The 17473-nt window shown below is 42.9% G+C and overlaps 1 protein-coding gene across 10 annotated transcripts in view; it reads right to left on the minus strand.

Annotated features, from left to right (window-relative positions):
* camta1a (calmodulin binding transcription activator 1a) overlaps positions 1 to 17473 on the minus strand; it is a 304500-nt gene that overhangs the window by 36223 nt on the left and 250804 nt on the right. For all 10 annotated transcript variants that reach the window (XM_017409572.3, XM_017409579.3, XM_017409577.3 and 7 more), the window contains one exon: positions 1328 to 1481. In XM_017409572.3, coding sequence (XP_017265061.1) covers positions 1328 to 1481 — 154 coding nt within the window. The remainder of the gene's footprint in view (positions 1 to 1327; positions 1482 to 17473) is intronic.

Below are 17473 nucleotides of genomic sequence, written 5' to 3' on the forward strand. Positions count from 1 at the left end.
GTAACGCATGGCTGATCTACCATGACTACACTGCAAGTGCTATCAGCCTCCTTTATGAGGATGTGGGTTGTAATCACTCATCACCACTAGATGGCAATGTTGCTCCATCAATAAAGTCATGTTGACATGCTGGGTGCTCCAGGATGAAGGAAGGAGAAAATATAGAAGAAGAAAGACAGAAGGCAAAGACAGAAAGTAGGAAAGGGAATTCTTGCTCTTTATGTAGCCCCCTCATGTAGCCTGGCAGCTAGGAGGCATCTCACTCTCTATGTCCCAACAACTGCTAAAGTTAATGACTTAACGCATTATTGCAAATGGTGCTTGAGTTTTACATTAAGCCACAGACGTAATGAATACAGTAGGTCTTTGATGCTCTGACGCTGTCCTGAGGTAAGACTTTATGCTAAAATGTCTTAAAACTAATGCGGTGTTGAGGGGAACAGTATAATCCAGATTTCAGCAATGATAGCCTGCACCGCCTACTCAGTATGCAGCCAGCATGTGTATGGGCTTGTAAAGCTGCTGACACCTTCCTCTTCACCTGGCCACATCACCAATAATTGGCCATTGGAATATCAGTCACAGCTCTGCTGGCCCCTGCCAGACACACCCAAGTCACAGTCTGGTTGTTAAAAGCAATTTTAGGAGCCCTCTGAAAGATTTTTAATGCCCCACAAAATCCCCTTTTGGATATTATCATCATCATCAGACAAAACCCTTGCTTTTTCCAAAACATTACCTCAGTCTTTGCCCAGATGTATAGTCATAAAAACACACAGTGCAACTCAGTGATCTTTGGTATAGCTAATAACAACAGGGAACAATCCATTCAGGAGGATGGGAGGGAGAAAGAGACAGAGAAAGGGCGGCAAGGGATTCTGGTGAGTCTAATATTCTTGCTCACATGCACTAACATGAATCAATATCCAGCTTGTTGCCCTCCTTTCTGTCTTGACTGCGTCTATGGTCCAGACTGAGGGGAGCTGCACTCTCAGTCTGTTGCCAGAGGTCAAGGGGGAAAGCTGAACTTTGACCCAGGTGTAGCAGACGGCTCCAGGAAGAGGACACTCTCACATAATATTGTAGGAATACTGGCAAAAACACTCTCTAGACTGAGCTGCCAAGGGCACTTAGTGTTCTAGAAATGAGCTCATACGAGTGAGCATTAAATCCTCCGACAAAAGCACCTGCCAAAACACACAGGGATGTCTAGCATGTATGCATGAAGATAATCAGGTCTTATTGAGCATTAATAGAAGCTATTCCCATCAAAGTCTAATGTAAATGTTGAGACTGGACGGACAGTTATTTTAGTTTCAATACTCACACATGGGTTTGAGCTGGCCAATCAGCTCCTCCTTGGTCCACTTGGCCCATTCCTTCTTGTCTGTATTGATGGAACATAAGATAGGTCCACATGGTTTCCCACAATCCTCAATGGCTGGAACATTCAAATAGTGGACGAGCACAATATCAGGGTTCTGTTAAAAAAAAAAGATGAAAAGAAAAAAGTGTAGGGTAAGTTAGACCAGATGCTCCAGTGGACAGTCTGTTGCACGGCTTCTGTGAGAATAAAAAAGCAAAAAGTTGTAGTAGCACACAGATAACACTGCTCAGATCTGAGCTCTTTCATGTGGAAAAAGCAAGCTGTGTTACTAAACTTGAAACACTGCATGAAAACCCTCACACAGACAATAGAGGCTAAGAACAGCAAAGGAAATGCACAAGCCTAAAACCAAGCAGCAGAACAAATCTGGGATCAGAAATCTGCAATAATCTCACTCATTATGTGACTGTCTGTATCTCAAAATACATGTGTGATTGGATGTGTCTGCTAGAATGTGTGTGTGCGCACTTGTGTGTGTGTTAATTACAACGTGTGCTCATGTAACACACTTATGGCATTTTGTCAAATCCTCCCACATAGTGAGATGATGCCCTCAATTAACTCTGCCTGTATTTACCAAGTCAAAACTCAACAATTTACTGCCTGCAAATTGTCACAGGGTTACCTTTTGCAAATTTTCTAAATTGACAACTTATGAATAATAGGCGGTGTTTGAAGGAACGTTGTGCAGGTGTGTATAATATCAATTCACTTTGATTACCACACACTCACACAAGAAATCTTTCCCTGTTTCAGCTTTCTGACTTCTGTAACTGAAGACACTTGCAAACTAATAAATGGAAGCCACTCTGAACAGAAAATGACCCATGTGCTGCTAAGTATAAACACATAAAGTAGGAGCAACAAACTGTAGTTTTAGGTCTTTTCTGGAGAATTTTTCTTCAAAATTTTCTGCTACGTTCTGGGAAAAAAACAAGCAAACAAAAGGAGATTCTGTTTTTTTTTTACACACATATAACCACACCCACTGGCGTGCACACTCTCTCATCTAAACAAGATGCAAGAATAGACAAACCAGCTTGGACTTTGATTGAGAAAAATGCTGTGATGAGTGTGTATGTGACTGCAGTTTGAAGCTTCATCAGTACTAAGTGGCAAATAAATCAAGGTGCTGCTACTGTGGGTCTGTGCTCCCTCTCAGTGTGAACCATTAATCTGAGAAACAGCCCCTCCCCACCTTTGCTTCCCTGTTACAGCAGACAGGGGTGTGGCTGTCACAAGAAAATACAAAAATACTTCTGTTAAAAACATCCTAAATATATAAACAACTAGCCCATTTCTCAGATGTGTCTGGGCTGTTGTAGCTCAGTAGTGTGTAAAGGCTGTCTCAGGAAGACAGATGACCTTTCGCACAACTACCACAAGCTGGAGCTGGACATCGCCATGCTTTGTGTCACCGCTTCCCTTGTCCTCTGTCATTGGTACGGACACTAGGTGATGGCTGCTGCCCTGATTGGATGGCGATGGCACAGGAGGTGTGTAATGCCCCCAGATGGCACCACCAGCTGTGTTGATAGCCAAGAGATGCCCTCAATCTTTCCTTAGACTGAGAGCGCAGAATGTAGACAGGTTCATTCATTTATGAGCAGACAGAAATTTATGTTGATGCGTAAAAGTGCAGGCGGGAGGGGAATATGCACAGACAGAACGGAACACGCTTAAATAGTGTGAAAACACACAAGCGCAGATTGTACGAGGAGAAACTCATTACCATAGTGTAACAGACACTCATATACTCACAACACACATTCGGATTAGTTGAGAACAATCATTCACGTGGTTACACACAATTTGCTCCATTTAACACCCACATTTCCAGCTGTTTCCTACCTTTTCACACAAAGCTACACACATACGCATGCACACACACACACCCATTTAAGATGAAAAAACTGACCATGTGGCAGTCTTATGACTCACCCAAACACAAGTCATTTTTACATCGCTGTGTTTTACTATTTGAAATCTGCTTTCTTTAGGAAACTGAGAAAAAAGCCAGAGGCATATACCGTCTGGAACTTTCCAACTCCTTCCCCCACTTTTGTTTTACTTCTTTCTCTCCTCTGACTTTACAACGTATTTAACTGTTCTTTCCCAACTCCAGCCTATACCTCCACTCTGTGAGGAAAACAACACAATGAAAATGTAAAGCGCCACATAAATCTATCAGGATGGTAATTTAATTTAATTTCCTGCTGGCTGCTTTCTTTTTCTACAGTGTAATATCAGGAGTTTATTCTCCAAGAGGAGAGGGAAAAGGCTGAGAGGGGGAGAACTTTTTGCCTGGATAGTCTTTTTCCAGAGAAAATGAGATCTCATTAACTTATTGATTAATTGTGTAATGTAGTCTTTTGGTTGTTTTTTTTCTTCTCTCATTTCCCATGCGGGTCTTGGGGCAGCTTTCCAGCCTCACTTCCTCTGTGCTTAGGAGGAGTGTGATACAATTGCCGAAACCTGTAGTACAAAAGGATTTCAAGCTGGGTTTCAGGCAAGATTTCAGGCACCAAAGATGGCTAGATTTTCTTTTAGCATCCAAAACTGTCAAAAAGACAATAGTTTTGTGACAGACAATGACCTTACAACTAATATGTACTATGAAATCACACAAAAAGGTTATCCTGAGCTATATTAAATGGTGCAGTAAGAACAAGTTTACTCCAGTAGATTTCTAGATAAATGGATATGCAATTCTGTGATGTGGGTCCACACTCAGTGTAAGTGAAATCCTCGGCTGAATCTGCCAAAAACCAAGTAGAAGCTTGAGTCACATGGCTTGCTGTAATCTGTGTAGGTAAACAAATATTGCTAAGACATGTAGGTCAAACTATATGAGTGAATCTGCTGCTAAACGCAAAAGAAAAGAGAAAGATCAAGTAAAACAACTGTCAGGAATAAATATTAGTGATGAGACAGGGCAGTGGAGCACCATAAAAACAACATTCGAATATACAAAGCTTTTGCAAAACGTCTTACAGACCAGTAAGTTTACAGGTTCAACCTAATCTAACTCTTTATCTGCATACTTTACTCAACAAATTTGAAAATCAATATGTACCATTACATCCAAATTGTGAAATATAATAAAATAAAAATTTTGTGCGGATTTAGGTTTTACTTTCTGAATTTTTTTGACTGGTCTTCATGAATTTGCAATGAATACCTTTAAACTTACAACAAGGGTTGTTCTCAATTACAAAGTCACTTTTGTTGGCAAAAAATTGCAATGTTTTGTGATCTTAACATAATGAAGTTAGTCTGGGGTTACACAAAAAGACAGAAGACAGCAAAACAGCTTTACAGGTGAATCTAAAAATTAGCAATCAAGTGTTATTCTATGGCAACTGGTGAAAAAAGAAGAAATAAATAGCCATTTTATTAACTGATATAAATACATCGTTGTAGCATCACTCATTTTAAAATGTCTTCCCATTCCCAGTGTTTGTACATAGCTAAAAATCTGTTTGTGTCATATTATAGCTGCATGCAAACTCAACAGTGAATGACAACATGCATTCCAACCATTCATGTGAATTAAAGCATGAATTTATCATGTATGCTTGTGTCTAGCCAACATTCTGATGTTGTGTTGTGTTAATGTTTACTGCGCCTCCCTACAACAGATGGATAGATGTTGAGCTAATTACTAGCAGAGTCTTGGGGAGTCAGCCACGGGGGCGGAAGGCCTGCTGAGTGGGAGGTGGAGCATCTTCCTGCACCCTCCTTCCACCAGTCTCACTCACAAACACACAGAAGTAAACTAGCATGCAAAGGCATGCGTGCAGATATAAAACTGCCCACCAGTCAAAAACAAAAGGCAAAAGATACGCATGAAAAAGTGCCAGGGCTTGCGTACTCTTCTGAACACGTGTGTAAATGAGATATGCAAGGCATCGCCATCGCAACCAAAGGATAAAGGTGCCGTTGTAGCCTGGCAACAGGTTCCTCTGGCACCCACGCACTTAAAGGCAACCAGTGCTCCGACGATCTCTCAGTGACTGCCTACCTCGTCCTGGAGTCATACACCCTGTTCTACTCCAAAAGACAAGGAGGGAGAGGAGACGGAATCACTAATGGAGCCAAAGACAAAGATGAGTCACATTTTGGTGCAGACAGCTACAGTGACCTTCTGCTATGTGCTTAATATGTCACAGTGAATGCTGAGGTGAGGAGGTTTAACTAAGGGAAACTCTGGAAAAAAGTACTATATGTATATTGGTGGAGCCTGAAATAAGTGGTCTTGTAATATGGCCACTGTCTCATTAGGCCTCTGTGACCCTGCCATAAATCTCCTAAAAACTACTCCGTGTAGTTCCTACACCCCCAACAGCCCACCATAGCTCATTAGCAACCAAAACAGCAAAGGACAGAATTTTGAGATAGAGATCTGTAGAAAGACACAGAAACAGGGAGAGAAAGAACAATGAGCGTAACAGCGCTAATATTGTCATTCAGCAGCTCTGCTCCACAATTGTACTCTACCACAGTAGGCCTCGCTTTCACAACTCGTGCACAGGAGCGATAAGAACACCATTAACATGAAAGGATCTTAATTGAGAGGGGATGCTTTGTGGAACGTGGATGAGCCAGCGAGTGCAGGGGGAAACCTTGTTCCTCCTCTCTGATAAAACAACCCATACTGAACAGTTGGGGGCTTCAAAGCTCATCAAGAGTACAGAGCAGACATAGGTCCAGGTATAGGGAAAGCCTGACCTTTCACCTCAATCCTAAGTAGGGAAAAGGAAAATAAGAAAAGGAAGAAAGAGAAGAGACAGCTCTTCATATGGGGATTTAAGCAAGCAGGCTGCAGGGAAATCCACTTCATTGAAAAATAAGATGAAAGCAGGAGGAGACAATTGTTTTGTCTCAAACAGTCTGCATCAAGTCATAAATGACGAGGAGAGGGTGTTGGCGTTTTTTTTATGAAGGAATATATGGCTTTGCATTTCAGCCTGCCCACATTAAATTATAAATAGAATGTGAATGAGCGTCAAGAGGCAGATATCTGTATGTTAGTTGGTGTAAGTTCATCAGTATGCATGCAGAATGAGTGCAATGAGCTGTGAGTCTGAGTGCACTGACTGCATATTCATGCTGTTTGTGTGAGGAGTGCATATTAGAATGTCTCGGGTGTATCTTCACATATGTCTGTGTAGTTTCATGTGCATTATAACACCTGCATAGACCTATATGTTTCATATCATGGATTCACGGTATGCAAAATACTTTAGATTCAATAGATGAATAAAGTCTTGCTTACACTGCTAAGCGAGGGCAGTTGCCCTGGCAGTGGCACGGTGATGGATAGCATGGTGTGCCAGTCATTAGGCAGCCTCCTGGCCTCTGGCACTGAGGTTGCACTCTTAAACACTGCCCTCCCCCGCCTGTCCCCAAACACCCCTGCTCATTTCAAGGTCAACTGCTTCTGTGGCACTGTAAGTTCACCTCCACAAGTCACACGACTCCTTCCTTTTGTTTGGAACCGTTATTACTTGTTGCCAAAGGGTGTGTTTTGGAGTGTGGGTGGCTGGCTGGTGCCTTGCCTCGTGCCGACACACAGAAGCACAGTCATCCACATGCAGCGCATGAGCACACACGCACAAGGACTCACACAAGAGTTGAAGTAAACAAAACTCCCCGTCAAACAGTCCAAAAAAGGCAACAAACAGCCTCAAGCGCCTGTTGAGAAGGCAGAGCAAACCCCTGCCTGAACCTGCTTTTCTCTGTGTCGTCTGTAGCAACCTCTTTGTTTAAATACTCCCAGTTTAAAATGCAGATACTCTAACTGAGGTGTATGCAGTCAGTTAACCTTCTGCTGCATCTAGTCTTCCACCAACAACATCAGTGCCTGTGTGCCAAGCTACAATCACGCCTAGGGTTCATGTCAGTCCAGTGGTAAGATATTGCTTTTTAAGTTGTATTATCTCAGCTGCCTCTGTTCAAACTCGGTGAGTGAGATGGCAGGGTGAGAGAAACAGCAGCAATCATGATTCAGGGAAAATTCCTTCTCCACCTTTTTTTTTTTACCTTCACTACCATGTGTGTAGCAGCTGGAAGATATGAGAGGCAGAACTTTTGAGGAACAGGAAGAGGCCAGCATGTTTGAGTGTGTTTCAGAGGAAGCCAGGGGCTGAGGCCTGTGATGTTTAATTCAGTAGCACATAATCACTCCGATGGAGCTGAGAGTGGGGGCTTTAAATAACTCAGCTTGGAGGGGCAGAACTGCTTCACTCTGTGTAGGGTAATGCAAGCCAGAGCATGTGTGTGTGTGTGTGTGTGTGTGTGTGCATGCGCTTGTGCACTTGAGTGTGTAATTGTGCTTATATGTGAGTGCCTTTTGCAATTCTTATGTGTTTGTAAGTGAGCAAGCGAGAGTGCTACTACTATTTCTGTGTGTGGCTCCTTCGAGCTTTGAAATATTTTATTTGTGCAGTACGCCACAGTAAAAGGTGTGTGTTTGTTCCTGTGCCAAGCGTCTGCATGCAATACAATAAAAGTGCAAAAGGCCAATACTCAGAGCCTGAACATGGAGCTGCATTGTAGATGCCAAAGCAGGCAGGCAGTAAGTCAGGCGGTAAGCCGGGCAGTGAGGCACTGAAGGCCCTTTAGCTGCCACAACGCAACTCACAGTTTACGGCCTACTTATTCATCCTAAGGCCCTTACAGAGCTCACTAACTTCTCCATTAGTTGTAGTGGTCCCAAGTGAGAGGCCAGGCTGCCCAGAGGGAAGCAGAGAAAGGGCCATCAGGAGCCCATCCAACTGCCATAATGGCCTTGACCATGCCCATGGCACTGATCCTAATATTCAGTGGCCATACAGGTGACACAGAGTCACACAAGAGTAAAAGCAGAAAAGAGAAGTTCATAAGGCTTTTCCAACGCACGGAGGATTAGATTGCGTGTCCTCTCTTTACACTTTCTTTCTTTTGTTTCCAACTCAAAATAACCTTTCCAACCTCTGGCTTTCCTGAAGCCTTTTTTTTTTCAATTGTTGCTCTCTCATTTTCATCTCTTCCTCCAAGGGCAAAGTGCAATTCATTTGGAGGAGGAAACACAGCAAATGCCACCTCTGTCTCAGCTCTCCTTCTTCTCCTCTTGCTCCCTTTCATATCAGTGCTAAGTTTGATTTGTCTGTGTGTGTTGTTGTTGTTTTCCACTCTGCCAGCCGACAAGGCACACTATTTATGTGGGTCTGCCCGTGTCTGTGAGCGAATCAGAACTTCACAGGAACAGCCCAGGGAGGGAGATGTGCCGGTGCATTTCTAAACAGGGAGGACTGAAGTGTGTCCAGTTGCGAGACAGGCCAGCCTGGCCACTATAAGCTTCTGCATTAGCTCGCTGAACAACAATAAATAACGCCGATTGTTGGCATCAGCAAGGCTGTAACAGAAGACTCATCCAGTCAATTGCCCTGAAAACACAGGTATATAATGATTTGTGAACTTAAAAAAAGCTTAAGGATTTCTAAACAAAACAATACAGTAAAAGCTAAGGTGACAGAACTGCTGAGGCTGTGCTCTGTCCATTGTGGTGAGGGGCTCATTATCATTACCAGGCTGAATACTGGAGCAGACCCCGAGTTCAGCTTGGCAAGACCTCTCTCAGGAGAAACACACTGCCTGCTACACACACACATACACACCATATAAATGGGTAATCAAACGTCTGCCCCTGTAGAGAAAAAAAAAGCTCAAATTGTTTCCTAGCAACCGATAGTGTATATTGGTTCCACATGAAAGATGAAAAATAAAAAAACAGCGTGTGTGGCTGTGAGTGAGACAGAATGAAAGAATGAGGTTGAGATAAACAGCGCATATTAGAAGGAGATAGAGGGGTTTATGGGGGTGAACTACAGAGTCGTCAGAGATAAGAGGCTGTTTTATTTGGATATGAAAAGAGACAGAGGGAAAAAAGGCACATCAGAGGTCTGCCAATCTGACCGACAAAACAGCACTTCCCCAGCCTCTCCGTGGGGGCAGTGTTGTCTGCAAGTTGATCCAAAATCCACAGACAGTTAAGGACGTGGAAACGTGTTGGTCAAATCACAGCTCAGACTGCGATCATCGGGGGAATTAATAAGTAGATTACACCCTGTTACAAATGTGTAACACTGCAAGGGACGAGATTATGCATGAATCAAAGCACTGGGTGCAGCAAACAGCCGTGAATGCATCCCTCTAAAATTAAGTGCAAAACACGTAGAATAAGGTGAAAAATTGGGCTTTGTAAAATTGTTATAGGTTGCTGTGCACAGAGGCAAAACCGCATGTCCAAATCTCTTTGAATTTTCTGATTACTGTTGAGCGCTGCAACTAAAACAAAACTAGTCCCCTTTTAAAAATGATTCAACAAAAAGAAAGAGTTGCATTTTATTTGTTTATCCGTGTGCAAGCGAGTGAAATGCGAGGAGCCGAGCAGCGTGTAATAGCCTGCGTGTGTGTTTTCGTAAGATACTAATGTGTGATTGCATTTGCGCGCGTTTTGTACATCTGTCTGTAAAATTGTGTTGCTTGAGCTCGTGAGAGGGGTTACTATCTCCAACCGGCAGCTGCCACAGAAAGTCTTCCCAAAACAAGCGCCGGGCCGTGACAGAGACAGAGCAACAGCAGCCTTCTGGTGGTGTAATAGGAAATTAATTGAGACCATCAATATGGTATTAATCATTAAAGCACAGGTGCTGAGGTGGCACTTTGCTGACTGCTCTACTGTTGGCTGCACTTACATACACAAAGAGGGAAACTTTAACCTGCTGTCTGGCAAAAAATATAGTAGGAGGGCAGATCAAGAGGAGAAGAGACAAAGGTGTAATCTTTCACTTAAAGGTTTTGAGGCGATGGGGCAGTTTTTTATATAAAGGAAAAAAACAAAACTTCACCTTGTTTGAGCTCCATAAGACAGGTGCTAAATAGTGAGTCAGAAATTGAATTGTAGTGAGTATTCTGAAAGGCTTTCATATCCGAAAATGTCAGGTAAACTCCCTCAGAAGCCATGTTTCTTATAACACCTAATCCTTCGTGAGGCAAAACACATTGAAGACTGGAGTGCCGGCGTTAATCAGCCAGAGGAGAGCCAAATTGCAGCAACTACATTAAGCCGTTAAGCACACCACGTCTCCAAATTGTTGAAGGTGCCTCACTGAGATGAATGCTTCTTCTTATGAATAATACATCACACACATATACACAGCCATATACACAGCACACCTACTTCGTATATAAGTGTATGTGGAAGTGCACGAACACACACAAAGCCGTGCCCGTGTCTCACTGAAGCAGTTTGACAGCTGTGCAGGATGGTAAAATGCACTGAGTGGCAGAGTTCAACACTTTTCTTCAGACTGAGTAAAGTCCGGCATCAACTGGCCTCCACAGGCATCACATCCCACAGCACCTCTCTCCATGTCTGTCAGTGTCAAGGTTGAGCTTATGAAATGTTTATGATTCAGGAACTGTAGATAAGACAAAGATTGATCTGGATCGAAAGGCAAATAAGATTGGCAAAGCTCAGAGTCAGCTAAAAAGCAGGCAGAGGCAAAGGAGGGAGGAGGAGGAGGAGGTGGAGAAGAGACTTAAAGGAGAAAATGCATTAACACAGGTCTAGCCCTGAGAAAGTGCGGAGTAATAAATACTTCCTCAACACTCATCTACACCGGGCACACTGAACAAACTTTGACACATCATCGTGATGAGGTGATTGATGCTGTGTGTGAATGTGTGTGTTTGTGTTTTATCCATAGCTTGATTGCTGTTATGACTGACACATGCAGTTCGTGACTACTGACTGTGTACTTGCATTGTTATATTTTTAAAAGAAAGATGGCGAAAGACAACAGTGATGCTTTCAAAAACTACAAGTAAAATCTGGCTCTGTTACCCAGGACTTACAGTAAAACTTAAAAGTTTACTGATAAGTTGGACATGTCAGAGGAAGAAGTCTATGGAAGGAAAAAAAATTCAAAGTTCTTAAGATGTAAGTGGCATGCAGCTATAGACGAGGGCTCAGAAGAGAATAGGAAGCCCTGACTGTCTTCAGTACCCTGGTGATGACAGATCAGCTTTAATTTATGGCGTCTGACACTAGAGCAAAATAGGAAAGGATGTCATCAAATAGCGCATTTTTCAAAGGCCAGAATTATGTGTATGTATGCATTCAGTTGTGTATTTGTGTGTCTGCAACGAAGCCAGATAGAAGGATAAGACCCTTTGATGAATCTCCCAATGGCCCTGGCCAGCTTGCAGGAGCGGAACAGAGAAGAGGCCACCAGAGAGTTTAGGTCCAAGCTCCAGGGCCCGTTTTCTCCCTCCCTCTCTCTGCCAGCCTTCTCTTTACCTCCTCTGATCAATACTGGTTCCTAATCACCGAGGACAGTATGGTAGTCCCCTCGTTCTCTCATCTCCTCTCTCAGTTTTTCTTTTCAATTTTACAACCTCTAAAGTCTCTATACCACATTGTTGCCAGCTAACGTAAATTAAATGCACTTGCTTTCCCTCTTTGTCTCTGTGTATGTGTTCACATGTCACCTCCCTTTTAGCCACACACACTCTGCTGGCGGTTCTCTGCATATTTGTGAAATGAAATCAGTTAAAGTCTGTGTAAATACACGAGCAGGCTTATACGAGGCTGTTAAAATGTGCGCATGTGTCTGTGTGCAACAAGATAAGAGAATATCCTTAGAAAAGCAACACAAACATAAACCCCAGTGAATTATGTGCAGCATGCATAAACTTGAATAATAACACATTGCCTCATTTTGGTGGCTTTATCCCAGTTATCTAATTGCTCATGTCTTTTTTTTCTTTAATAAACTAATGAGTGTTGCTGGGTTGAGGCCTGGAATCATATAGGCAGCAATAAGAAGAAGTGCTTTAAACCCCTACACTGCATCAGAACAGCTGAATAATTTGTAGGAGAAATAATTACGGGGCAGAGGAGCAGGCATCAATCCTGGAACACCGACAGTGCCCTCGCTGGAAACTACCTCACCCATAAGCCAAGACTCCATTAGGTATTGTCTGGGGCCTGCAGGCTAATTTGTTTGCATCAATAATACATTCAAAGGATTTATCTAACTTGCAAATGAGTGTTCGTTTACTGGTTCAAGAGGAAAGGAGGAGGGTAGGCAGCAGGAGAGTAGGTGTGAAAAGCTGAGGCAGCTGTTTGGGGCTATCTGAGACATAGTTAACTCTTTATTAAGCAGCAAAGTGGAGGTCTGTATCTGGTTGGTTTTGAAATTCAGATATATTTACTTCCTGACACTCAGCAGGAACAGCTACAGTTTATTTAAGACAGAGATGGCCACGTCTGCTGCTAACCTTTGGACAAACATTCAAAATGTATCAACATGCGTATTACCTGCTGCACCAAATACTCTCTAATCAGAAGCCAGACAATAAATTGATAATAAGCCCACACCTGTGTTTCTTTTAGAACAAATGATTACAGTTACAGTAAGATGTGCTGAGCTATCTTTAGGGGATACTGAGGTCCACGTAGTCCTTTGGTCTTCATCATAGGGTGGGTTAGAAAGGTTGGGGTCACGACACAGGAGAGCTAGCAAGAGAGAAAAAGACCAGAGAGACGCGAGATTGGAGAGGAGGAAGGAAGCTGGCCATGAACATATGCTGCCTCTCGGTGCCAAGGCCCGCTGGCTCAGGCAGCCCACACATACGCTGCGCTGCTGCTGCTGTTAGCACTCAGGCCCTCTCCAACACACACACCGCGGCACTACTTAGTCAAACAAAGCTGGAGAGATGAATCTGGAAAGAGACGGGGTCTCCCCACTCAGCACTGCCAGGACACGGTGGCATAACACAGACTGATTAAACACACACATGCATGTACGAAGTAGTGGCTTTCAGCTGTTTGGCTAACAGCTCTCTGAATTTGTGACTCCTCTGGTGTTACTCATCAGAAAATACTGTTAGATAAACTGTGAGACAAATGGAGAGATTTTCAGAAGCTCCTAATGTGTTTGTCTTCTTCACTTTGATTCATTATTGGAGGAGGCAACAACATATTCATTTGTTCATACCAGGCCATAAATTTGAGTGATGCAGCAAAAAACCCCCAAAAAATCTTTTTGTTTTGTTTTTATAAAAAGTTGGAAAACAGTAAAATTATTCTGTTCTAGGGCTCAAGGATCTTGAATTACCACATCTGTTGTTAAAAAACTGTAAGATATTAGAATTTGGCATCACTACACCACAAACTCTGTCAAATTAGGAAAAAAAGCAGATTTGTTGTAACAAGACAGAAAAAAAAACACCTGCAGAAAACTAAATGTTTTCCCTCCCAATCAGAATATTTTCTTTTTAATTTTAATTTACTGAACAAGCAAATGATTTAAAAAGTTGGACGTGACTGTGTGAGGTTACCTGTTTGATGTATCTCATGTTAACACAAGCAGCTAAGATGGTTCAATTAAGTTTTCGTTGCTCAAATAGTGACTTAGGATTCACAGAATTGTCACATCTGATATTTTTATGCAACAATTCTGAAAATATTAAGTGTTTTTTATCTTTAAATTATTTTGTGTAATAAACTGCAGAAGTGTAGCTTTGAGAAAATCAAGACAAATGTTTTAAATGTGATTTTAAAATGTTACCTAATGGTACAACAATAGTATCTGCCTTGAAACAGAGCTGAACATAACTCCATATGAAAAAACACAAACCAAATCAGATCCAAATTGCTTGCTAACACACACAAGTGCTCACAAACACACAAACCCCTTCAGACACCACGCACACTAACACATCTAGTAAACTTACACAACAATACAGACACACAAACACCCTCAGACGCTGGGATATATGATAACAAATGCTTGTATAACACAAAAATCAAATTCAGGGTTCATCTTGCAATCTGAGCTTCACAAACTCAATTTCCCTCTGCTGTCTAGCCAACTCGCGTTCCACGCCTTTTCCATGTGAACGAATGGGGTCAGTATCGTCACAGAAACATCATCTGCTGCTCTCGCCTCCCTCTCCCCTTTCTCAGTGAATGGATGCTGAGCACTGGTGCATATCTACACAGGGATGGCAAGGGCACCAAGGAGAGAAAATCAATACTATATCTCACCACTAAGCACAATCCCAACCAAAAGCAGCTGGAGTTTGCAGGTTGCTCCATAAACTGGACGGCTTCATCTGCCTGGCCACTGTGTCACTGGATTGCTACAGTAATGCACTACAACACAACGGCCCGGGCCAGAACCTGCCAGACGCAAGGTACACACACTCACAGGCACAAAAAACAAAAACACACATACACAGTGACAAACAGCATACTCCCAGGGGCCTGGGAATTGCAACAGCAATGAGAAAAACTCTCGCGAGGCAGGAACAGAGTTGACAAATACACTCTCCTACTTCCTCACAACCAAGGAGAAACACCTCCAGACCCCTTTAGCCCACCCTCACCGCAACTGTGTATGTCCACATACACAAGTGTTGGAAAACAAACCCATACAGCAGACACAGACATGTATACATACAAACACACAGGCAGAGATAGTCCTTAAAATACCTGTTCTAAAAATAGCAGATGGGAACCAGAACTGAGGCTATTATTATTGCGCGCACGTCCTGCCTGGTCCCACCAAGGAAGGGGAAGAGACTAATGATTTTCCTGGTGCAAGCAATTAAAAAACTATTTGTCACCTGCCAGGCTGCATATGACGTTATAGGAGGCTTGGCAGAGAACCACAGCGTAACGCCACATAGAGAAAATGTTTACACACAAAGTGGGTTGCAACACAGAATGAGGTGCAGCAGCAAAATAGGGCACAAGAAACAGGTGAAGCTGGAGTGTTACATAAAAAAGAGAAGGGTGGGGAAAATAAAGTAAGAATGGAGAAAGCGGTGCTTTGAATGGAGGGACAGAGTTGGGTAAAAGGTTGATTTATCTGGGCAGGTTAATACAGGCCAGCCTGAGACTGAGACAGCACACTGCCATCAGGAAGTCATGTAATATTTAGAATGCAGCCAGTAAAAGTCATTCTCCTGCTGCTGAGCTCCTGGCTAAAATAGAAATGTATATTTCTGCCATTATACTCACACCATATGAGCACAAAAAGAGAGAAACTTTCTGCCTTCCACCTGTGAATTCTACTCTGTGTTTGTCTCACTTTGTTTTTGGCTGCCTCCTCAACTGTGCAAAACATTCAGGTTTTTACACTTTCTGTTTTTAACTGAATTGCTGAAGTTTTTGTTAGATCTATTCTGAACTGTAGCACAGCAAGAAAAAATATAATCAGATTTAAGTGAAAATCAATGCTTTAATATATTTTAATGACTTACTTTGCCCGCTTTTCTACAGAATGTGTATTAGAAGGAAAACATTGTAAACAGTGAGATAAGAAAGTCTTTCTGAGCTGGAAGCCCCTGGAGAAGCAGAAGGTTTTTGTTCTTGTTGTTGTACCCAGTTGGGATACATCAGGAGAGGGATTTATCATTTCTAGGCTGAATGAGGGTTAGGATGCCACACAAGGGGCACTCAGGCTGTCTAAAACCTCCCACATTTTATAAGAAAATGCACCCTGATGCTGCTACAGAAGGCCAATATTCAGCTCCGGGGCAATGGGGAAAACCTATATAAATCGGGGAAGGGTGGGGAGGGTTCTAAATAATGTTAAGGCAAGCATTATGCCTCCTTTGCAGTTCTCAGACCAACCCAGATCCAGCTTGAAGCAGCCGCTCGGCTGCAGTTATTTATGAGGCAGCTCGTTAACTTTGGGTGATTTGCACTGCTCGTTTGCTCCCGCTCATCTCGACCAAATGATATCATCTTCTACCTCTAATCTTCTAATTCTAATCGCCATTCTCAAAGCACCCTCGCCACCTCTCGTTTTCTCCCCAACACGCCATTCCACTTCTCCCACACCCCCACATTTTGCCTTCCTTCTCCATCCTCCTCTTCCTCCCTCCTTGCCTCCTCCCCCCTGGTTTGCGTGGGCATGTTTTGAGATGGGGGAGCAGACAGAAATCGGAGCAGAACCGTTCTACTGAAGGGTGTGCGTGTGTTTGCTTTCAGTATGACATGTACTCACATCAAAAACTGACTAACAAAAGTCTGGTTTGACTCTGAAGGCTGTATGTGTGCTCGCAGTTACTTTTTTACTGCCCCCTACAGAGAGAGAAAGAGAGCAGATCGAAAAAGATGAGTTTTTTTCTTCATGAAACTTGCAGAGGGAGATAGCCCAGCACTGTCGAGAAGACACAGACAAATGGAACTGTAGGTAGAAGTGGAGTTAGACCAAGTCAGAAAGTAAAAGAACAAAAAGAGAACAAACAATTTAAAAAAAAAACAAATTTTGCACATTAGAGAAACTCCCAGGCAGTTTTTTTACTCTTAAAAATACTGCTGAAACCTGCTAGACTTCCCTTTTCACTTCAGCTGTTAAACTGATTGAACATATTGACTGAATACTTTATTTTGATCCTATATATGTCTACAAACAGGCCTATATCTAATCCACAGTGCTATCATCCTGTCTGAGACTAAATGCAGTAAACACCCACAGAGAGACAGATTTTCACAACGAAAATTGCCAATTATAGAAATTTCAATCAGAGCTGTTGGTTTGCGTGTCGATGAGTGGTAGCTGGTTAAAAGGGGAATTGAGATCAATAACTAAGTGAATGCAGAGTGACTCCAACGACTCCGGCCTTGTATCACCCGAGTGTTCATCACACCAACTTCTCTCTGCTCCTCTTTATCTTTACCCTACACTTCCCCATCTGTCTGTTTCCACCTCAGTCCTTTCTTTCTCTGTCTCGTCCTTCCCTCACATCCAAGTGCTCGTGTCGGTATGTCAGCCCTCATCCACAACTAATTGGGGCTCAGAGGAGTAATCAGGGCAGGACAAATCAGACAGTTCTGGTCATTAGCTGTGACCAGTGTTCTCTGGGAATCTGGGAGATACGTGCACATTTCTGCCATCACGCCTGAGCCTGCAAAACGACATGGGCAGACCCATGACATGAGCAGGGATTGGCAGAGGATAGACTCTGCTTACTGTGGATCCATTGATTTCCTCTGGTTTATAACCCTCACAGACAGGA

The sequence above is a fragment of the Kryptolebias marmoratus genome, linkage group LG8 (assembly GCF_001649575.2).
Source record: "Kryptolebias marmoratus isolate JLee-2015 linkage group LG8, ASM164957v2, whole genome shotgun sequence".
Taxonomy (NCBI): domain Eukaryota; kingdom Metazoa; phylum Chordata; class Actinopteri; order Cyprinodontiformes; family Rivulidae; genus Kryptolebias; species Kryptolebias marmoratus.